Source organism: Vanellus vanellus, assembly GCF_965231255.1.
Source record: "Vanellus vanellus genome assembly, chromosome: 20".
Taxonomy (NCBI): Eukaryota; Metazoa; Chordata; class Aves; order Charadriiformes; family Charadriidae; genus Vanellus; species Vanellus vanellus.
In genome coordinates this window covers 6038486-6060365 of record NC_138925.1, presented here as the reverse complement: position 1 = coordinate 6060365, position 21880 = coordinate 6038486, and the positions used below count along the sequence as shown (strand labels likewise).

The window sequence follows — 21880 nt, the reverse complement described above, 5'->3', positions numbered from 1 at the left end:
ATTGTGACAGAGAATTTCAGCTCAACTGAAGCCAGATGGTCGGCATGTCTAACAGCTAAAGAGATGAAGTTTTTATCTCCTAAGTTTTTTTTCCCCGACTCTTATATGGAAACACCAGCTTTAGTTCCTTTCCAGCTACAACTCATCATGTAACAGCCCTCAGCATTAGCAGTGTTACCCATTCCATGACATCTCTCCTAGTGAATTCCCTTCACCCACTGGAGTCTCCACCTGTACACCAAACAGCACTGTAAGGTGCGGCTCTAGGACTCACAACACTTTAAAAAAGCAAAACAGCAAACCCTTTACAGTGACAGTGTGCAGTCTCAGTGAGATGCAGACGCTCTACTGGTACCAATCATTTACTTTAGTACTGTTACTACTCCACTCTCCCGAAAAATAATTGCATTTCAGTTATCACAACTTCATACAGTACAGAAGTCATATCATATACAAGAAATCAGGGATTTTGCCACTTGAACTCCAGAGTCAGTGTCTGCCTGTTTTGGGCAGACTGCTGCTAGCAGCTCAGGAGGGAGGTTCCCTAGTCGACTGCCCAGCCCGCTTCCCCGGGCTCACCTTGATGTAAGGGATCCTGCTGATGTAGGTGTAAATGTGAGTGTATGTGTGAATGTTGGTGATGGTGAGGCGTGACGTTGAACATCTGGAGCCGTGCCAATGGGTCATTTGTCAGCGATGCCATCCGCTCAGCATGTATTCTCTCTGCTGCCAGTCTGTCAGGGTAGCTCATTTCAGGCCGTAACTGCGGGCCTGCCAGTGCAAGTCTCTCTCTTTCAAGGGGATTCAAACCGGGATGGAAGGAAGCAAATGGGTGAGGTCCTGCTGTTGGGGGAATAGTCAGTGCACCATGCCTGGCAAAATGCTCCATGGGGTTAGTAGCTGGGTGAAGTGCGTCTAGCTCTGGGGGCTTCACCTCAAAGCCAGGTTTCATCCTCTCTCTCAACTCCCTTTCCCGGATTTCTCGCTCCCGGATTTCCCGCTCTCGCAGCTCTCGTTCCCGAATGGTGGGATCCACATTGTAGAGGCCAGGCATATGGTAGGCCAGAAGTGGATCAGTGGGGTTCAGCGGGACAAAGAAAGGATGATTACGGTTAGTTGGCGACATGACATGAGGACGAGCGTATTCACTCAGTGTTCGTAAAGCAGGTGTATCCGGACCAATGTAAGGTGGTACAGCAGCAATGGTCGTTGGGGGAGGTTCAAATGAAGGTCTCATATGTGCTGGCCCACTGAGCTGAGACTCTCCAAGACGGCCTTCATGGGAAGAGCTGGATACCTTCTGCTGCACAGAATGGGGGAAGAGAATTTTAGTTCAGTTAGTTGGTACATGTCACAGCTATGGGCAACAGCTGGCTGGTACATGTCACCCCAGACTACCAGTCTTGTTTGCAGGGTGTTTTTTCTCTCCTCTCCACACTCACTTGTACCCTAAAACTGAGCAAACCAAAGGAAACTCATCTCCATAATGTGCAACACGACAAATTCCACTCCTTTCACATCAGGACTTTGCATCCTGCTCTCTCCTCCTGCACAAGGGCAGCATAGCTCTTCTGGGGAGGGCAATAAGCACAGTCTACCCATGCAGTTGCCCAAGGACCCCTGTCCCCAAAATAAAGCAAAGTCCCCATACATGACACATCCCTTAATGGACAGATACTATATCTTGACATTTATAATCCTACCGAAATATATAGCTATGATTCAGATCTCTGAAATGCACTATGGAATAGGAAGACTTTAGCACCTTCTTTTTTAGCATTGATAATGTACTACCAACCTACCAATTCTGTGGGCCCAGAAGTAATCATTCCTTTCTTACAGGCCACAAAAAAAAAAAAAAAAGGATTAGTTGTGTTGGCTCTTTATATCAAGGCTAGAGCTTGGGTCTCCCCATAAAAATTACACGTCTTTAAGTTTGCTTCCAATTTAAAAAGCCTTCAAACCCTCTTTTTCTACTAGACAGCACTCTTGTGCCTGCACAGCAGTACAAGGTACACAAAGGCATTCCCTATATCTGCAGAGTGCTTTTCTGCTGCAAGTAAACATAAATACTTGGCCTTGTTATCCCCAGCTGGGCTGGCTTCCCACCCATCAGAAACAGACCAGGAGGAGAAACTCTCCATTTCCTTTAAAGAGAAGAAAGTTACAGGCAGGCCAGGAGGGGCTCATAGCTGTTGGCTTTCACTTAATATGCAAGGTTCCCATATCCACAAATACCCAACTGCACACGCCTTAAAGCACTTCTGGGGATTTGCATTCTGTAGTCACCATCCAGGTCAGATCCTACCATGCCAACCCCCTTAAACAGCTCTTAGCTACAAATAAACCTACCGCAGCTCTTTCTGCTTCTCTTTCACGTTCCCGCTCCCTCTCTCTTTCCTTCTCTTTTTCTTTTTCTCTTTCCCTCTCTTCTCTGGCTTTCTGTTCTGCTTCTCTTTTGGCTTTTTCAATGGCCTCTTCTCTCTTCTTGGCCAGTTTTGATCCTGCCAGAGGCATGAAGTATAAGTCTGCTCTTGAGCATGAATTGTAGCCACGGTCCAGGTGCTTATAGAACCTGAAAGAAACAAAACAGAAAGAGCTTAGCTCTGGGAAAGATGCAAGAGGCTGGGATTTAAGAGCTGTACATACAAAAAAAAAAAAAATTTATCACTCTACACTTACACAATAGCACTACTAACTTCCCCGAAAGCCATGAGCAAATTAATTGTACCACATTACTCCACAGACAAGCGGAATATAGAACCCCCTCTCACAATTACAAACTGTAATGCCCTGTCTGAATATGCCGGCTAAAACAGCCCCTTTCCAGCAAAATCATGCCAGAGAGGCTGACAAGACACACACGTGAAATACACTCAGCTCCCACGGAAGCTCATTTCTCAGCTTTTGGGAGTGCCCAGCTACACAGAAAACCAGAGCACATGAAGGAAGCGCTGCTGACAACCTCCATACCTGGCTGATTGACTAGCATGACTTGGTGTATCCACCACAGTAGGTTCTGGTGATGGACTTCTGGGTGGAGGGGGAGGGCTTTCTGGTTCCTCAGCTTCATCTGGGACTTCTTCTTTGATTTGGATAGGTGGTAGCGTGCAGGCTGTCACCACTGGCACATTTCCACTAGAAGCTGCTGATGTGGAGATGGAAGTCTGAAGCGGGATGCCAGGCACAGTGGGTGGCGTGGAAGTGGAGGGGCAAGAAGGAGGGGTGATGGAAGGTGGGCCTCCTGGGACAAAGGGATGCTGAGAAAAGGGGGGCTGGGAGGATACCTGATGGAGTCCAGATGGGGGGTGATTAGCAGGTGGAGGAAGGCTCTGACTCTGTGTCAGTACAGGAGGTTGGGCCTGCGAAGACTGCAGTGGTTGGCTTTGAGGCATCAGCTGCAAAGGAGGAGGGTGTGCAGACGGAGGATGATGGGTTGAGAGGGAGCTCAGAGGTTTTAAAGCAGGTGGTGGAGGCAAGTTGGAGTTCATTGAGAATGGAGAAGGGCCAGAGAGATGAGGAGGGTGCTTATGGGATGGAGCAGTGGGGAGCTGAGGGATTGGAGTAGTAGGGGGAGGTTTGATATGAGGCATGGCCATGGGTGCAGGGGGCAAGGGCTGCTCCCGCGGAGGCTGAGCCTGCTGCAGTGAGGTTGCAGTTGGCAGGACAGGCTGCGTGACCTGAACCTGGAGAGAGGAGTGAGAATGAGATGACGGTGCTTGTGTCTGAAGGGGAACCTGAGACTGAGACGACTGAGTGGGGAGGGAAAATGGCTGGGAAGGTACAGGATGCGGCAGGAGGGGCTGAGCCTGCAGGCTGTGAGGGGCAGGCTGGGCCTGACTGTGGAGCGGCGGCTGCGAGTGGGGCTGTGAAGAGGCAGGGGTCGGCTGGCTCTGCGACACACTCAGGGGCTGCAGAGGTGGGTGGGGTGATGGGAGCCTCTGCGGGTGCAAAGCAGGGGCCTGCTGTATGTGAGAGTGAGGAGGCGGAGGTGCAGGGGCCTGGGGCTGGCTAGGGGGCTGGGACGCTGACGGCGAGACCTGTGGCGGGGCTGAAGTAGCGCTCGATACTGCTGGCAGCGATGCTGGTAACGGGGCTGATATAGGCGGCGTGGGAGGAGGAGCCTGGCCAGAACCGCTCTGCGCCTGAAGCACTTGGGGCTGTGCCTGCAGCACTTGCTGTTGAGCAGAGGAATCCGAGTCACTCTCATTGTCTTGAGGGCTGGGGATGCTGGGTGACGTGCTCCGGTTATCCTGGTCAATGTCTTTGGGATCACTGCTCCCTTCGTCATTGACGCTGCGGCTGTCAGAGCTCTCGCCTTCGCCCTCACCCTCTGAGGGAGAGTTTGGCCTGCTGATCTCCTGCAGGGAGAGGGGGAAGAATAACCACCGCACATGAGAAAACCACACAAAGAACATTATCGGCATGCCACAGGATGCAACCTATTACACACGCTGTGCAAACACAAGGGCAAGCACCACCCTTTGAACCTCACAGGACTTAAAACAGCACAAGCAACATAAATATCTAAAGGGAGGGTGCAAAGACAACGGAGCCAGGCTCTTTTTAGTAGTGTCCAGTGGCAATGGACACAAATTGAAATACAGAAGGTTCTGCCTCAACATAATGAAACGCTTTTTCACTATGAGGGTGAAGTTCCATAAGCAATGGAACAAGTTGCCCAGAAAGGCTGCAGACTCTCCATCTTTGGAGATACTCAAAAGCCATCTGGACATGGTTCTGGGCAGTCAGCTCTCAGTGGCCCTGCTTGAGCAGAGGGGGCGGACTAGATGACCTCCAGGTCCCTCCCAACCTCAACCATTCTGTGGTTCTGTAATATGGAAAGCTCGGTGCCAAAAATCCCAAATCCTGTGCACAGAGTGAACCTGGTCGGGTAAATAGAGCTGAAAAGACATCCTGGAAGTGTTTAAATTGAGCTTTGATACCATTAAATTAAGCGAACTCCAGTGGTGGTCTTCTAACTTGTCACACAAGAGGAAAAAACAAATTTCAATTAAAAAAAGGAGGGGAAGGGGAGTGGAAAATAATCCAAGTATACTCCTATTTAGTTGCTAACTGGTATTAAAACAAAAAAGACAGACTTCTGGACTTACCCCATATAATTCCACTGTTTTTCAACAGAAGGAACACATTATAAAATACGGGTCGCTTTCCAACCACAGAGTAAGTTACAATTTGATGTGGCTTACATCATTTTCATGTTTATGGTTTGCCACTGGGTTTGCACCCCCTCCCAGTCTCAAACTGTTCCCCTTAAGTGAAAATATTCTTCTCTGGGACTCACTTGAGTTTTGGATTTTTTGGCATTGGACCTGTCCGGTTCTTCTGTGTCAGAAGCTGCCTTTTCCCGCTGCCTCTTGGAGTTCTTGAGAGGAGAAGATACCTCTTCTTTTATCTTCTGCCACAAATGAAGCAGAACACAACAGTTACCAGTGATCTAAATGTAAATGTAAATCGAGCGTACACCAGTGCTCCCATATTTAACACAAATAAACAAGAAGGGTTCCTATGGAGCAAGAGAACTGCTCAGAAGTTGAGACAAGTCAGCATTTAACAACAACCCAACGTGCATCTGTCCCTCTGTCTGATTAAAAGTTGCAGAGGAATCTGTTCTGGAGCTGCTGCTGTATTCCGCCATCTGCCAGGAGCAGCTCCCAGAAGACCTGCATCTACATGATGCTCCAGCCACTCCCTCTGGAGGTCAAATTTAAGACAGAACCCAAACCAATTTTACTTCTGCAGACAGAAACCCAAAGGGCAGTTTGCACACACACCCTGCGCACATTCCTAACACAAGCTAGGAGGAAAAAGGAACGTCGAGTAAAGCATTCCTCATCATGTAGCTGCGGTCTCAAGCTTTGAATGTGAAGGATTATTAAAAAAAAAAAAAAAAAAAAAAAGCAGTTGTCTTCAGCAGTGCAGAATTGAGTCCACCAGGAACTCACACCAGATCAACTAGTCCAGTATACTCTTTTAATGGAGACCAACACCAGTTGTTAACAGAGGATGGAGCAAGAATTTCAGCAGTAGCCAGGCACAGGATAACCTTCTTTCTACTACATGAAAGTCTTGCTTTACTTCTGATATTTTGAGAGGGATATTTTTATATCCCCTCAAATACAGGGCTAAAAGCGAGTAGCTATTACAAGATTACTACCTTCTTTCATGGCCTGAGACAGCTTTATATATCACATAATTACCTAACCTAACTTCAAATTTTGCTAAGTTCTCAGTTCTGTCCTGTGAAAACTTGCTCCAATACTCCAGTTTTGACTACTTTTTTTTTTTTTTTTAAATATTTTTAGCTTGCTACTTTTCAATTTACACTGTTTAATGGCAAGCCTTCCCACTTCATCTGGCTTTGTTTCTCCAGTACTCTCTTGGAAAGGCACTTACTCATTTAAACAGACTTAAGTGTCAGCTTGCTCTGAAAAATCAAGCAAACATAGATACAGAAAAACAGTAACAGAAGTAGTCTCAATTACTACATATTCATATTCCTTTGTAAACAAAGATTAAGTACTGCTTAAAAAAAAAATCCCCAAAACTGTCTACTTGCCTCAAATACAGCATTTCTGATCTTTATTACTTCCATGAGCCTAATGCCTGCATTTGCATCCGAAATTGAAGGATTAATTTATCATGAGAGCAGTAAGGTTATGTGGGGATACTTTATGGGTTTTATCACTACACATCCTTATGCACAGGAATAAAGCATCGGTCAGATGCACCATTCAATTTTTTGCTTATCCACACAAATAGGAATTTCTAGGTCACCAAGAGATTCCCCGGCCTCCTGGAATCTGCATCGCATTTAGCTGACTGTAGAGGCCTCAGGTGTCCAGTCCTGACACAAGAAAAGAATGGGAAAATTTTACCTTGGTAGACTTCTTCACCGAATCTGCTTTGCTGTCATTACTGGAGGTGCTGGCAGCGCTAGGAGAGTTGCGGCCACTGGAACGGATGTCTTCATTAATAGGGGAGGCTCTACCATCAGGGCTGGCTGGCTGCTTTTTACGACCACTACGTAGTGTAGACATCTATTTGTTTAACAGAAACAAAAGCGCATCAAAGTCAGCATTTGTCCAACCTCTTTACTTTTTTCTGTCTTACAGCAGGGGCATGGATGAAGCGCTCCTGCCAAGAGCTTCAAAAATGAAAAACCGGGAGTGTTTAACATTGTTAGTTTTTCCTTGAAAGCTCATCTGGACTTAAAAGTAAAAGGAGACAAATCCTTAATTTGTCTGCTCAAAAACATTAAGTGCTGATTATTTTATTTAGTAGCATCTGCCAGAAATGACAACATTAGAAAAGATGTTCCAAAGCCGCTGCTGTTTGCATGTTAAATTTTCTTCATAAAACACATGCACGCACATTTGCAAGCACGCATACACACACGGTGAGTGAGGTAGGAGAGGACCCTCATGTTCCATTAAAAAAATAGTCTAATCTGTTGGCGTTTGAGCAGTGGAGACCAGTTTCTAAAACCACAGTTTCAATGTGTTCCTGCTATGCAATAAGGAATCACAGTACAGTATATTTCAATAATTAACGCTGTTTCCCTCCCTGTCTGGCAGGTTTTTTGATGACTGGCTACCATAAAAACAATGAAGCCAATCCCACCTGACAGCGTAGCCTCACAAGACATTTAGAAGCAATGGTCTTATCGTGATCAGAAAGACAGGAAGGGGAGTGCAAGGAAAAGAAATATATCTGCTGCTTTCTATCAGCCAAAACCCAACACAAACATCAAATTAACTAGAGCCGCTGTCAGAGTTCTCACAAGGCACTTGTGCACAGCGAAGGCTCCCGGCATTTCACCCCGAGTAAAAACTCTGTGACAGAGCACACTGACCACAGGAGCAAACTATGGTTTCCTGCAGGGAAGAGATTTTAACTCCAGTAATGAGGAGACCACAGAGCATGAATAGCATTTGATTTTTTAAAACTCTTGCTTTAAAATAAGCCCACGGGCTCACCTGTGACAGGATCCAGCTGGAAGGACACATACTAGTACAAAATCTGTGATGATAAACTGGTCAAATGCCCCCTTATGATGCCAGTCCACTGCCAGTCATTAAAGACATGGAAATAACAAGTTTTACTAGAACTTGTAGAAGACAGATTTCAGCTCCTTTTCCAAAGAAAGCCTCAACCTCAGCAAACCTCATCACACTTGCACACACAAATGCTGCAGCAAGCACATACCATGGCAAACGAGCAAGATGGAAAAAGCGTTATTTTCAAAGTTCGACTGCCTTTTCCCAGCCAACACCTCCTCTTGACAGAAGAAGCTGCAATGCAAGAGTGTTAAGCCTACCGAGCCTCGACTCCGCCTTGTCCTCATGCTATGCTTTCCACTAAGTCCATCATCTTCCTCTTTGACAGGCTTAAACATAAAGGGTGGAGGGTCTACAGGCTTCTCAATGGGCGGCAGCTCTCCGTATTTTTTGAAGTGAATGCGACAATCAGTGCACAATAAAATGTTTTCTCGACCGCCGTGGTGCCAGTCCTTGGAGGCTTGGGGCAGGAAAAGCAACAGCTTAGAAACACGCAATGTACCAGACACTCAGCACAAACACATTGCATTATTAAAAAAAGCACACAACAACTAGAAAAGTAGCTGCTTTTCTACGAGCAACAAAGTTGGAGAAATTTCTGGAAAACTTTGTCCTGTTCCAGGCTTAGTCTGTGTTCCAGTGCACATTGTCAATATTCAATTTACAAACTATTTGTTTACTTACGCAACTACAGCTTTGAAAACAAAGAAAGAAGCCTTATTTGCTCTACCTGGGAGCTAACAGGCAGGTATTGTTCTTCAGAGCTGCCGTTTCTTTAAGTGAAGTGAGCTATGAACTTCTCATTTCCTTCCCTATTTTGGGGCTCACATGTCCATGCCGTGCATATGCCCAAATATCAGACAACCTTCAGGAATACCTGCAGGAATGGGGCTGCTGCAGAAGAGTTTTGGTGCAGCATAAAGAAGTTTTGTGTGTGATAGTCACAGTCCAATATTGATTTACTCTATCACAAATTCATTATACAGATTATGTAATTTTTTTTTCCTGTATAAATGTCTATCAGGATTCTCCTTTGTCACTGCAGTATTAATTTGCAATGGCAAAGCACAATTAACTGTTAGGAATGCTGTATATTTTAGCTGATTCAACCATATTTTTTTAACAGCTGTACATGCACACGAACTGTTCTTGCTTGAATGAACCTGTATTAAATATGCAGCAGCAGAAAGGAGAGAAATACAGCAAGGAATCAGGTGCGTACTGGTTGTGAAGCAGTGACGGCAGGCGTAGCCCTTCAGTTCCTGTTCACTGTCCTCGCTGTCAAAGTCATCCTCACTGGCCGAGCTCAAGTCCACTGAATAAGTAAAGAACAAGGGAAGAGGAAAATGGAAAAGAGAAAAAAAAAACTCAGCAGGATTTTCTACTTCCTCCTACTTGGCTGAAACAAGTAATAATAGCTCTGGCATAAATTTTGTGACTTCCTACAACCCACCTTGCCTTGGATGACCATTATTTCCAATTCTGCAAAGTAAGCAAGGCCAGACCTCCTCAGTCTACAGATTAAAGGAGGATTCCAGGAACGCGCCAAGTGATACAATTCCCAGAACTTTTGATTCAGTACACAGTACGTTTCCAATTAAGTTGTTGTTCAAATACTGTTCACGCTTAGTTAGAGAGGCTGTGTTCCAAAAGCACAATTTTTAAGAGAAAGGAGGTTTATCTCTAGAACCTTGTCAAATTAAAAATCAAATACTCCATACCTAAATCCTACTTTACTAGATTCCACAGACAAATACTGTGGTGGCTTTTCTGAGTTTTATTTTGTTTCTAGACTTCATCTTCCAAACCAGATGGCAACTGCTGTTATGCTCTGTTAGACAATGGCTACGTTTAACCCAAGAGCTAGATGTGTTTTGTGGGTGGAAGAAACAATGCTTCCATATAACCTACCTGTTTGAAAAACGTGTTGTGACTCTTCTGGATGAAAGGTACTACAAGGCTACTCCCAGCTTTCCAATCCTTACTGCAAGCCTCTTTAAGAGTTTTAACCCACGGCAAACTTAAATTTCAAGAATGTCACATTCCAAAGAAGTGAAGAATATGGAAAGGGCCACCTTCCTTCGTGGCAGGCAGTATATAGGAAATCAGCCGATTACAAGGCTGTTTGCTAAAAAGCACCATCTAAACCACCAAGAATCTGCAGACATCACAAAAACCTTATCTTACCTCATTTTCTGAAACAATTCAGGAGTAAATCCTTTACATTTAGAGTACTGCATTTTTCTAGCACCACCACTATAAATTCACATCGTAACAGGTCTCTAATTTGTCACAAGCAGAAAGCCCTGTGGCTTCTTTTGTTCAAATGTTTAATTAGAAAAGAAGTCCTTGATGCAAAACCACTGTTTTTCTAAAGGTTCCAAGAGGATATTTTGTAATACGTGCAGGTTATAGAGAGGGAGGGATTCTACAGTACTTGCCATTAGCATCTGTCATCAACTCATTACCCGTCAAATTAACACAGGGTCCCACTTAACAGTAGCTGCTAGCACTACTGTAATTTCTACATTAATTCTTGCAGGTGTTTAAACTCTGACTGCAAAATTGACACCAGGCTGGAACTTGCTTTCTTTTATTAAATTGATTTTTATTCTCATCCTGCAGTCGGATCCATGCGGATGGGTCCTTCCAGCCACATGCGCCTGAAGTGTCTGCTGAGTGTCTAGCATGAGCTGTAAAGTCAAGATCCTCAATTCTTGTGCACACAGAAATCGGCAATAAATCCCATCAGTGTCAGCAAGAAGCAGCTAACAGCCCTTTCTTACCACCTCACTCATACTCTCTCAGAATTCTGTATCTTGCTTTCTCACCACATCCTCGACCTCCCCCATATTAATAAGAATCTGCCAATTTCTGCCTTCCACATAGTCCCTTTTCTTTAGAAGGCACGCGAAATGTGCTGGATTTAGTCCATAGAAAGACTTAAAACTCACAGGGTAACATAAGCCTTTTACATAAGGATAAAAGTTTATATATCCATATGGACATGACTAATCATAACCCTTTGCAATGCAGTACACTTCACTGGTTTGGGTAATTATTCTTTGTTTAGACGCTTCTGCTTCAGTCAAGGCCAACTGTCTTCCAAGATGCATGAAGATACACCAGTGCTGGCTGCAGCACACAGCCTGAGATCAAGCGGAAGGATTGGGCCACCGAGTAAGGATGAAAGGCACTTCCTTCCAAAGGGATGGAAGTTTTTGCATTTGCACTTCTTTTTGCATTTTCTAATTCCCATTACTGCAATAAGCCTGGAGAAAATACAACACAAAACCAAGAAAAGAGCAGGAAAATTCAGTACCAGGGCAATGTTTCCATCCTTACAGGATGCTTTCATGTTTAAGAACTGCACAAAGCACTTGGTGATCAAAGACGCCTACCGCATTCCAGCATAATGGTATAGGAACAGGAGAGGGCACCAGCCTGAACTCCATTTCCTTGCCTCATTCACTTGAAGGTACAGCACCATTACATTACTGTTGCTCTCTGCATCTAAACAAAGATAAATGCATTGCTTTTAGCTTCCACTTACAGAATTCACTGGAGGGGGGCCTGGAGGGAGTGTTGACTGGAGTGGAAGCAGTTCGAGTTTTAATTCTCCGAAACACAGCCTGTCTTCGATGCCTACGGTGGGCTCGAGAACTTGCTGCTTCAGGGGTTTTCTTCCAATAGTAATAGAAGGTGATTAGTTCTCCCTGCAAATACAGAAGGAGTATGTTAGAGGGGCATGCAAATCTGACTTGTCAGCTTTTTTTTCCTCCCTTTTGCTCTCTGTATGTGTGCATATGTATTTTTGTAGGAAGCTTCGTGATGTATTTCAGCCAGACAAAAGAATTCTTTAGATAAGACAGAAAAAAAAAAATTCTCATAATTTTTTGTTCGCTTTTGCAGGGGAGGAACAGAAGTAAATAAATGCCTTCTTGCTCCTCTCCTCTTTCCCTAGGAAAGAAGAGGTTGGGTAGTTCGTATCCAGCCTCCACCTGGATGCTGCTGGCACTCCTGCCCTCAGCAATTCCGACGCGGGTACCCCTGCCCTGCTGTCAGCATCCTGACAACACCTCCGGAGGCACCGTGTCCAGAGAGGTACTACACCTCCCAATGAGTTGTCAGAACAAATAACTGATAACTGCTAAGAATTCTCTGGTGTTTGCAGAAAGAATAGGGATCAATTCAAACAAATACTGCCATTTTGTCAACCTACATTCTGCATATAGATTTTTTTTTTAATATTCCTGCTTAAGAAGCTGAAAGTTAGAATAAAAACATGTTCAACAAGAAGTCTAAAACCACAAATCAATCCTACTACAGTAAATTGCATTTTAATTTGAATATATATGCCCACATCTAAATTAATTAAGCAGTTAAAAAAGCACACCTAGAGAAAGGAGTGATAATTTCACACAGCATCACGAATCAGCTTACATTCAAAAACTGGAGCAGCTGCCATTCAAACTAGCGGATGTAATGCCGTACTAAAGAACAGCATGTGGTTTTAATCTCTTTTCTCTTACTTTGAAACCCCATCATTTCCTGGCGACTTGTCTGCCTCTAAGGTAAAAGGTGTTGTTTCTTTCAAGTTGCAAGAGAAAAACGGAGAAGTCCTAACCAGCCCCTTGAAAAATCAACATCAGAACAAACATACCTGAATTGCCCACAAAAAGGGTTTCTTTGAACTGCATTTTATGTGATCAAATAACATAACCTCAGCCTGCTCCCTCCGGGGGAAATCCTGCAGCCTATACTCAGGGCAGATCACTCAAGTTAAGGCTAATAAAGACACACCCTTAATCCAAACTCTCCCAAGGGCCCCAAACAAGCAATTACAGCCGCAACTAACATCTGTACCGCTGAAACACTGGAAAGACAAAAGGAGGATGTTGTTCCAGACATTAACTGCTGACATTTAAGACACTTAAGAATTTTACCAATGCCCAATTTAAAAATAGAAACACCAGAAAAAGAACACAACCACAACTTTGATTTCTGGCGATAGAGACAATAGACGCGTTTTTAATCTGCGCTGCTGCAGACTGGATTGATGCGACAGACCTCCACCACAGACCTCAACAATATTCACACCAAACTGTATTCAGAGTGATACTGAGTTAGGAAGAAGAAGGATTGAGGGGGCAAAATTAATTGTTACCTACAACTGTTGATTCTGAAGGACAAAAGCCCTACTTGGAAAATAAAAATCTCTCTACATATCGCTCTCTCTCTGTGTCTCTATCCTGAAGAGACTCTAATGAGCGCAGGCTGGGGACGCGCATTCAAGCTATGTCAGATATGGGAGGAACAGAGAGTTCTGACACCCAGCACCCCGCTCTGCTGCTGCGTGTTCAACTGCGTGTGTTTGCTTTGGAAATACTGTTTTACTTTGAGTCCATTAAGTGGGCTCAAAGTCCATCCAGCACAACTGTTTGTCAAACTGAGGATACGACCTGTGCCAGGAGGCAGACGAAGCTCTGCAGAAAAGCTTATGCCGTGCTTTGCAGAGGTAGACAGTCTCTCGCAAATGAAACCAGCCACATTTTACCTATAAATTCATTTATATCAGATCTGAGGTGTCAGCACCAAGGAGCGAGTCAGTAAATCCCATGTCTTTATGGCAGTAAATTAGTGTGTCCTCTGACATATGGCAACAGCAGAGTGCAAACCAATCTGTTTTCCTCCCATCATAAAATAGGAAACGGGAACCTATTTGAGCTCTATTTACACATCGCAAACCCATCAGGTCCCAAGGGAAGTTTAACAAACACGCTACATCATAAACCAAACTTTAAAAAAAAAAAAAAAAAGAAATGGCGTATATTTATAAATACTAACTTCACAATCATAATGCTTTTCTTCCTGAGCCCCTCCCAACACTGCAGTCACAACTGCATGCAGATAAAGAGGAAACAGAAGTTTATTCAACAATTAGTTTTAGCCCATCTATGAAACCTGGATAGACGAAAGGACTAGAGAATATTCTGTACTTCAAACTCACGGTCAGACCACACAGCTACATGACTCAGTAAATGACTCAACTTTCTGACAACAATGAAGAAGTAAACATCAGAGAGGCTGCACGCCCAGAGAACGTTCATGTTATATACAGACACACAGGTTAGACATGTACTACACCGAGAAAATTCCATGCCAGATGTTATTAGCTGCCTGGCTATCTAATATTACGTTGTCTACCTAAGGGATTAAATGCTGGAGCGGAGTGAGGCTGGAAGGATTAGAAACAGCGTGCGCTGGCGACTGCACGGGTGGCAGAAGCTCGAGCACAAAGGAATACGCCGGGAAAGCTTTGCTTCTACCAACCGGGAGTAAAAACGGCTTCCAGCTTCCCTGCAAGTGAAGTCAAATGAACTTTAATCAAACATGCATAGCATGCGCTGCTGAAACCCATGGCACATAAATTCAGGGAACAAAAGCTGCTGCAGAAATCAATAGCCTACCGCAACATTAACACAGGCAAGCATTGATCAAAAGGCCCTTGTACAAAAGGCAGCCTTGCAAATTAGCTGCTGGTTTTGCTTGCAAGCAAACAGAAAAGCATAAACGCCGCTGACATGAATGGCCTGTAATGATCATCTTGTTCCTGGCGATCTCACCTCACCTCACCACAAGGTCTCGCAGGCAACACATCCTACATCTCCGTACCGTAATTGGGAATGGCATGAGGAACCGAGGCGCTCTGCTGCCTGTTCACCGGGGGAGGGCTGAGAGCAGCTGCTCTCAATCTGATTTTCCGGGTAGCAGGTCTACACCCAGGGGAACAGCCCTAACCTAACAACCTGCAAATACATCGTATGTCTCCTTTGAAGCTTTTCGTGCCAGGAACTGGGTATTGCTAGCAACACGCGCACTGAAATCGCAAAAGATAAAGCAGACTGAACCATCCTTTATTACATCATTACACTTGTGCAATTTAAAGAGCGACATCCCCTCATTTCCAGACTTTAGAGATAAATTAAGGAAGGGGTGAGACCACTGAAGCAACTATGACCTGTGGGGAGGTCTCTGGCTGACGGTGGAAGAGAAACTCAAGTCCAGGCAAGGCTGAACCTGCTGCTTGAAACCGCGATGGTGTTCGTCACTCTAATCCAGTTCAGTGGCCTGAAGTGCTCAGACCATCTGAAGTTAGGAGGAGACCATCTCCTTTTGCAATAAGCACCATCCCCCTGCTTCTGTCACCCTCTTCCCTGCACCCCAAAACACGTTCCTCTTTAATTGAGCTCTGGGACCAGCAATAAAACAGGCATTAGCGACCACTGCAAAGTTGCACAATGAAATGGTAAACTTAAGCATTGCATGGTCCAGCTTATCACTGCTTCGGACGTGATGTAGCACATACATGGATGACCCATAATGCAGATGCAAACGAGACACGAGAGTGCTCAATGAAGCAATCCCTCACAGCACACGCAACACCTCTCTTCAGCACAGCTCCCAGCCTAATGAATCAGAGCAGTCATAACACTCCAGCTGTTTGGTGGTAAGACAGCCAGAATTTTGAGGCAACTGTGCAGCAGGGAGGATGTCCATGTCCAAGTGGCTGCTTCTTTCTCCACAACTGTTAATGGGCTGCCTCCCGTCCCTGAAATCCACCTCATCTCTCAGACCCCGAGATACCGATGTGCTGACACAACTGCCCTTTTGTATCAATCACCAATAAATCCACTGTTAGAAAAAGTCCCACTAAAGCGACCCAGAAGTCTACTCCAACACCAACCCTCAAATGAGCAGCTTTAATTCCTGTACTGAGCCACATCCAAGAGAGGTCCTATCAGTGCCCTCCCAGATCAAATCCATCAAGGCACAGCTTTTCCCATCTGCGTGTGGAGAAGATTCATTTCTCTCCCAATCTGCTTCGCTGTTCATAGTAACAGCCTCACCTCTGTTTGACACAACGCCACCTCTCTTTGCTGCAAACACAATTCCATTTTTCTATGTTAACATCTGAATAACTGTCCCAAGCAATTTATCAAACACATATATAAAGCAAAATGAGCAGCATTATTCAGGTTCTTAATGCCACCTTTCCTCGAGAACATCTACTTTCCCATTACTAAAGCTTCACAAGACAGAGGGGATCTCTTCTTCACTGAAAACCACGGTCCAGCTTTCATCAATTCTGAAATACATCCGGAGCTCACAACTCCTCAAATCTCTTGCCTTCTCCTGCCCAGGCCATTTCACCCCACACTGTAGATACATCGAAGTCACGCTTCATCTCCTTTTAGCTCTGTTGTAGGGATTATTCTTAACGAGAAAGAAATGGTTCAGATCCACTCCCGCAGGAGTACGCGGCGGCGAGACTTTCTCTGCCGTTCAGCTCTGGAGACTGAGCTGCCACAGGAGTCTACAGGAGCCCAACAGCCTGTGCCCTCCCTAGCCCAGCGCTCCCGCCTGCCCCGCACGGCCCATCTGCATTTACCAGATCACCTCCTCGGCACGTGGCACCTTTCTTTTACCTCTCCCACCCCTAATTTTTTGCAGCTCGATGAAGCTCCCCGAGCCACACCACAGAACACCGGGGCAGGACTAGCTCTGCCCTACCCTTAACAACGGGAGTGCTGGTGCCCTGCTTTCTCGCTTCTTATCAGTAGTTTTCAAATGTAAAATACACACTACAAGCTGTGCCCCATGTTTGTGTTTAGTCTTGCCTTAGGTAAGCAAAGGATTAACAGTGTGTACGCATTTCTGGATTTGAGAGGTTTTGACAGCCCTGCTGCAGCAGAGCCTGCTCCTATGGAAGCCAATCACAAACACATCAACCTACCTTCAAGTATCTGTTATGGTATAACAGAATGAGCAAACATAATAATTGCTGTTTAATTTCCCCAGAGCTTCGCTCTGCCGGGAGGGGGGGGGGGGAATCGTGGGGGAGAGGAATAGCTTTACAGTAATTAAACAGAAAAGGTAAATGACAATTCTCTTCAACAGCTATAAACTAAGCATGGCAGAGCAGAGGGGAACAGACTGTCCAGCTGTGGTCGTAATGAATTCACAATCTTTCCGGAATGCATCAAGATTTTAAGTCAACTCAATTTAGCTAATGCTCCCTATTACTAAAGTCCTGTGCTAAAAATACTGTCTCCAGCGCCTCCCTCCTTCACTGAATGCCCCGGCTTTAATGCTCTTGGTTACAACATCTGCTCTAATGCCTGCATGCCACGAAGATGGGCTACACGCACGTAGGTTGGTAGGTTGCTTCCTGAAACTTTACAGAACCACCCAGAATATTGCCATACACCGTTAGCCTGGCAGGCAAAACCGCACTGCCATACCCACAAGCTGCTAATCCAAGAGGTGCAAACGAACGCAAGCAAGCGGGCTGGAGCGCGCGCGGAGCCCTGAGCCCTGCTGCGCAGCGCAGCCCACCACGCCAAGGCAGGGGCGGAGAGCGAGCCGAGGGCACGGCTACGTCCGCCCAGGGAAAATGCCCAAATTATCTTGGTCTAAACAAGTTAAAACTATTGAAAAAGTGCAGCAGAGAAGAGCAAGGACAGCTGTGTGCAGGTCGGAAGAGTCGAACCTAGGCATTTTTACAATTTTAAGCTTGGTCTACATGCCTGTGCCAACTGTGACAAATAGGTTTGCATACTTTCTAATTAAGCAATAAGTCTCAGCAACTTATTCAGTAGCGCTGATTAATGTCCACCTTGGGTGCACAGGAATACTGCATAATCTAAAATATTACTGAAATTTTAAGAGAGACTTTTAAAAACCAAGCAATATTTTACTAACCCTACAAAAAAACACATTAAAAATCGCAGGATGCTCTCTAAGGAATATCCTGCAGGTCTCTCAGTTCTCTAGCATATTTTAAAAGTATGGGCATTTTATCTAGCAGCTCCTCTGGCCATTTATTATCTTTTGGATGGCAATACAGCCTTCTTTCCCTGGGCTCTGCTAAGAACTCTACCTACAATTTTAGAAGACTGGCTGTCCTAATGCTCCGTTTCCTTGATCTGCACACAGCAAGGTAAGCTAGTTGCTTCCAATTTTCATTTCAAACTCCTGGCGAAACGGGCTGGCCAAGTGGGAATCAAAAGAGGAGATCGGTATATGAGAAACCCAGGCTAACTCCCTCGTTTTTTATGCTGTCAATTCACCCCCAATACAGGAACAGTCACAGAATTTCCTGGGAACCCAGCCGAGGCTCCATCTGTATTTTCTGGATTTCATTTTGTTGTGGAAAAAACCTGCAATCAGATCCAGCTTTATGCTTTCTAATTGTTTCTGCTAAATGAGCACTGCTACCCTGCTTAGTCCAGAGGAAGAGCGAGCTTGTATCTCCTACAAAAGATGCTTTTATTTAGATGACTGACACAGGTCTATGAGACAACAGGTCATCAGAGAACTGTGTCACTCCTGATAGTGCTGAAACAAGTCTGGAAACTGAAGATTTCACTCCAAAGTTCCTCAAGCAGTGAAGAGACTGAAATAACTTCATTTTTCATGTTACCTAAACACACAGATCACTCTAGTAACTCTCCCAAGAGAATGTATTTGCCCTCCTTAACAAATATTTTTCTAAAAAACTCAATGTAATGGGTGAGCGCAAACTAAACCCATCTCTTACAACAAAATTATGCACGGGAACTGGATGTGGCAAGAGGCACAAAATGTAATGGAGTCACTAGCCGAAAAGAGTCGGTGAACAGGGACTGCAAAATGGAGAGAAAAGGGGCAAGAAATGTACAAGATCGGATGTAAATAATCTCTCGTTTGAAACAAATGTTTATCTGCAGTAACACTCAGCCACTGTATAGCATCTGCCATCTGATGACAAAGTCAACGAAGTATTTACGGATTAAGCCTCAGCACATCCTTTTTAAGTTTTATAGCGTACAGAAACAAAGAGACAGAAGATTTATAAACTGGCCAAGAACAATCCAACTGCAGCGATTAACCTCAGAGTACGTGACCAGCTCCACCAGGGGCAGCCAGGCTCTAAGATTCCCCCTTAATTCGGACCCACGCCTCCCACACAGGCATAGCTGTCCTCATTAAGCACAGTCCTGGCAGACTGTTCCTCAACAGCTCAGCTTTCCTCTTGCCCTCGATACAAGCTGCTTTTTCTTTCAATTGGATATTCTGGTTTCAGTCCTACCACTTGATTTATGGTTTTAGCAGACCACAGAGAAATCCAAATGGTATTGTCCACAGCCTGAAAAAAAAACGCCAATAACACGTCTGTGTGCCGCATCTAACTCACCACTTTCACGTAGTTCATTTGCTAACCTTTTCCAGTGTTTGTAATTAAGGGTGGATATACTGGTAGGAAATAAGATAATTAGCATACTATGGAACTTACCCTCACTATCTGTTCTGTGCGAACGATCCTTTGTTTTTCAAAGGAAAAAAAAAATTTTTTTTTAGGGATGTAAGTACCAGCTTTAACAGTTCTGCAAAAACAAGTGCACAGCAAGCTAGCGCGTTGTTTTAAGCCTCTGCACCACAGTTAAAAGCTGCTGACCCTCTCTCCAGCTGTATGCCATTCCAGAATGAAAAGAAAGCTTTTGTAATTAAGGCTTCTTCCTCCAGAGACTCCTCTTTGTTAATCAACAGCGTTCCTAATCCCCACAGGAACTCACAGACTGTTGGCTGCATCCATTATTAATTATCAGAGCCCATCTTTAATAGTGTCAGTTATAGCTCTCCAGGACGGCGTAGCCACTGCCAGTGTCACCAGGTACACCCCACAGGGAGCTCTGGCGCTTGATCAATTAAGAGGTTATCAAAACAGCAGAAGAGTTAAGGACCTGCTTGCCTGATACACGTTTGTCAAGGATTTATTTTCTACTCCGCTCCCCTTCGCAACTTATATTAGCAAAATTTCTGAGGTTACAAATCCCAACTTGCTTGACCACTTTTAACTCCAATTATTTAAACCCCCGCTAAAGCCCACCCCCCGCCTCTGGTCTTCCCACACGCGCCCCCAGTCTCTGCCCAGCACAGCTGCCCACCGGCAGCGTCGGGGGCCTCCCATTCCAGCAGAGCCCAGTTCTTCAGGACCGATGGGATGTCTGTGCCTGGCACAGAGTATGAACTGCCTCACGCAGAGCCTGGAGAACGTAATTCAGCCCCTGGGGAGCCAGGGCACCTCTCTTCCTACTGATGCTCAGGCCGGCACACGTTGCGGGGTCCTTCCAACCCACTGCTCAACATCCATTTGCTTTCCCCAGCAAATGCGAATATTCAACCTTTTTCCCTTTTCACATACATCTTGATGCCCAAAGCGCCACCCCTAACAAAACGCACATGGGCCACGTGAACTAAGCACAACAAAGTTACAAAGAACAGAGATGAAATGCTATTGCAAAGACGGAAGAAGTTCCTCTTTTCTTGAGCCAGCGACTCTGTCAATCTATTTAACAGCCCACATCAAAGTCTGGGGGTTCACAGCTGTTTCACGCAACATCGTTCGCTGCCAGCCTCTCGTTAACTAGAGGTTCTCAATACTGGAGCTCACACATCAGGACAAAAAGGAGAGTGGGATAAATACTCAAAAAAATGAAACTCAAGGTATTCAGAAAAGCTTTCATAGCAGAGCTCACCGAGGTCTGCACTGGATCATGTCTTTCCCCCTTCACGTACGCTTTTCCATCAATTCTGTTGACATTAAAAATTTCGCAGCGCAACACAAGGAACAGGATTTTCTCAATGAAGGTGCCAAGGACCGATACATCATCCCTTTAACTGCGCTTTCTTTTTGTACCAGCTCAATAATTAAGTTTCATGGTTGCATACTGCTAGAGTTCAGGTGTGGGACAAAGAACCATTTCACTGCTACTGGCTACATCACGACGATATCCTTCTCAATGCCTATAATACATCACATTTTCACTATTTAAAGCAGAGGTATCGGTGGGTGTGTATATGAGAGAGAAGCAAGCCATAAAGCAGTTAAAACTACCACCCTCCATCCTGTAAACATTTTTCTATTTATCTGCCCTTCATTACATGCACAATCTTATTATCTCTGCACATCCTCAAAGCGACAGCCGTCAGGGTCACCCTATAAAATATACATCGGCAATGTTACATTTAATGACTGGAGCGAGAAGAAAAATGAAAGATGGGAGGAGTGGAATACCGCAGGATGTTTTAAGGGATCATCAGTTATATCTATGCATTTCCTGAGGTGATAATTGAATGACAGTGGCTGGGGGGAAATCCATTTTTGAGCTTGGGAAAGGACTGTTAAGAAAAAAATGTTTTTGTACTGGCAGCATGTAATGGCTGCCAGAAAATGAAAAAAGGGCTTCTTCAACCACAGCGGTTTCTCGATTTTATGGATTTTATATAGGGGCTGAAAATTATATCAAGTACAATCAGCTATTCAAACCAAGCAAAAAATATTGACAGACTTTGGTAATTTCATCCCCAACTAGAATACTTTCTGTTGTGGCCTGCATGTCAACTTGAATCAATTTAAATGAAAGACTAATTTGTGTATGTGCATGCGGGTGTAGAAAGTGACATTCCAAACACAAGGATGGCAGCATTTTCTACTTTCATAATTATCGTTTAAACAAAGTATTAAAAATTTAATTCGACTATTCAGCAGGGAACTTAATCCTCCTGCATTTCAGTAAGGTATACATATGCTAATTTGTTTTCTAGTTCTGTACAACTGAAATTAGGCTTGCCTAAAGTAGTAAAGTTTTACTACTTTAAAAATATTTTTATTATTGCACGATGACTATTTTACAAATAGAATCAAACTATACTTACCAAAATATTTCCCGTGCCATAATTGTTAGCTTTATTTG

The 21880-nt window shown here is 44.6% G+C and overlaps 1 protein-coding gene across 1 annotated transcript in view; it reads right to left on the bottom strand.

Annotated features, from left to right (window-relative positions):
• RERE (arginine-glutamic acid dipeptide repeats) overlaps positions 1–21880 on the bottom strand; it is a 54591-nt gene that overhangs the window by 5972 nt on the left and 26739 nt on the right. Inside the window, exons 3-10 of the mRNA XM_082493481.1 lie at positions 11635–11797; positions 9304–9396; positions 8342–8541; positions 6900–7061; positions 5306–5419; positions 2974–4361; positions 2353–2575; positions 580–1300 (exon numbers count right to left, since the gene is read on the bottom strand). Of these exons, the coding sequence (XP_082349607.1) occupies positions 580–1300; positions 2353–2575; positions 2974–4361; positions 5306–5419; positions 6900–7061; positions 8342–8419 (2686 nt within the window). The 5' untranslated portion in view covers positions 8420–8541; positions 9304–9396; positions 11635–11797. The remainder of the gene's footprint in view (positions 1–579; positions 1301–2352; positions 2576–2973; positions 4362–5305; positions 5420–6899; positions 7062–8341; positions 8542–9303; positions 9397–11634; positions 11798–21880) is intronic.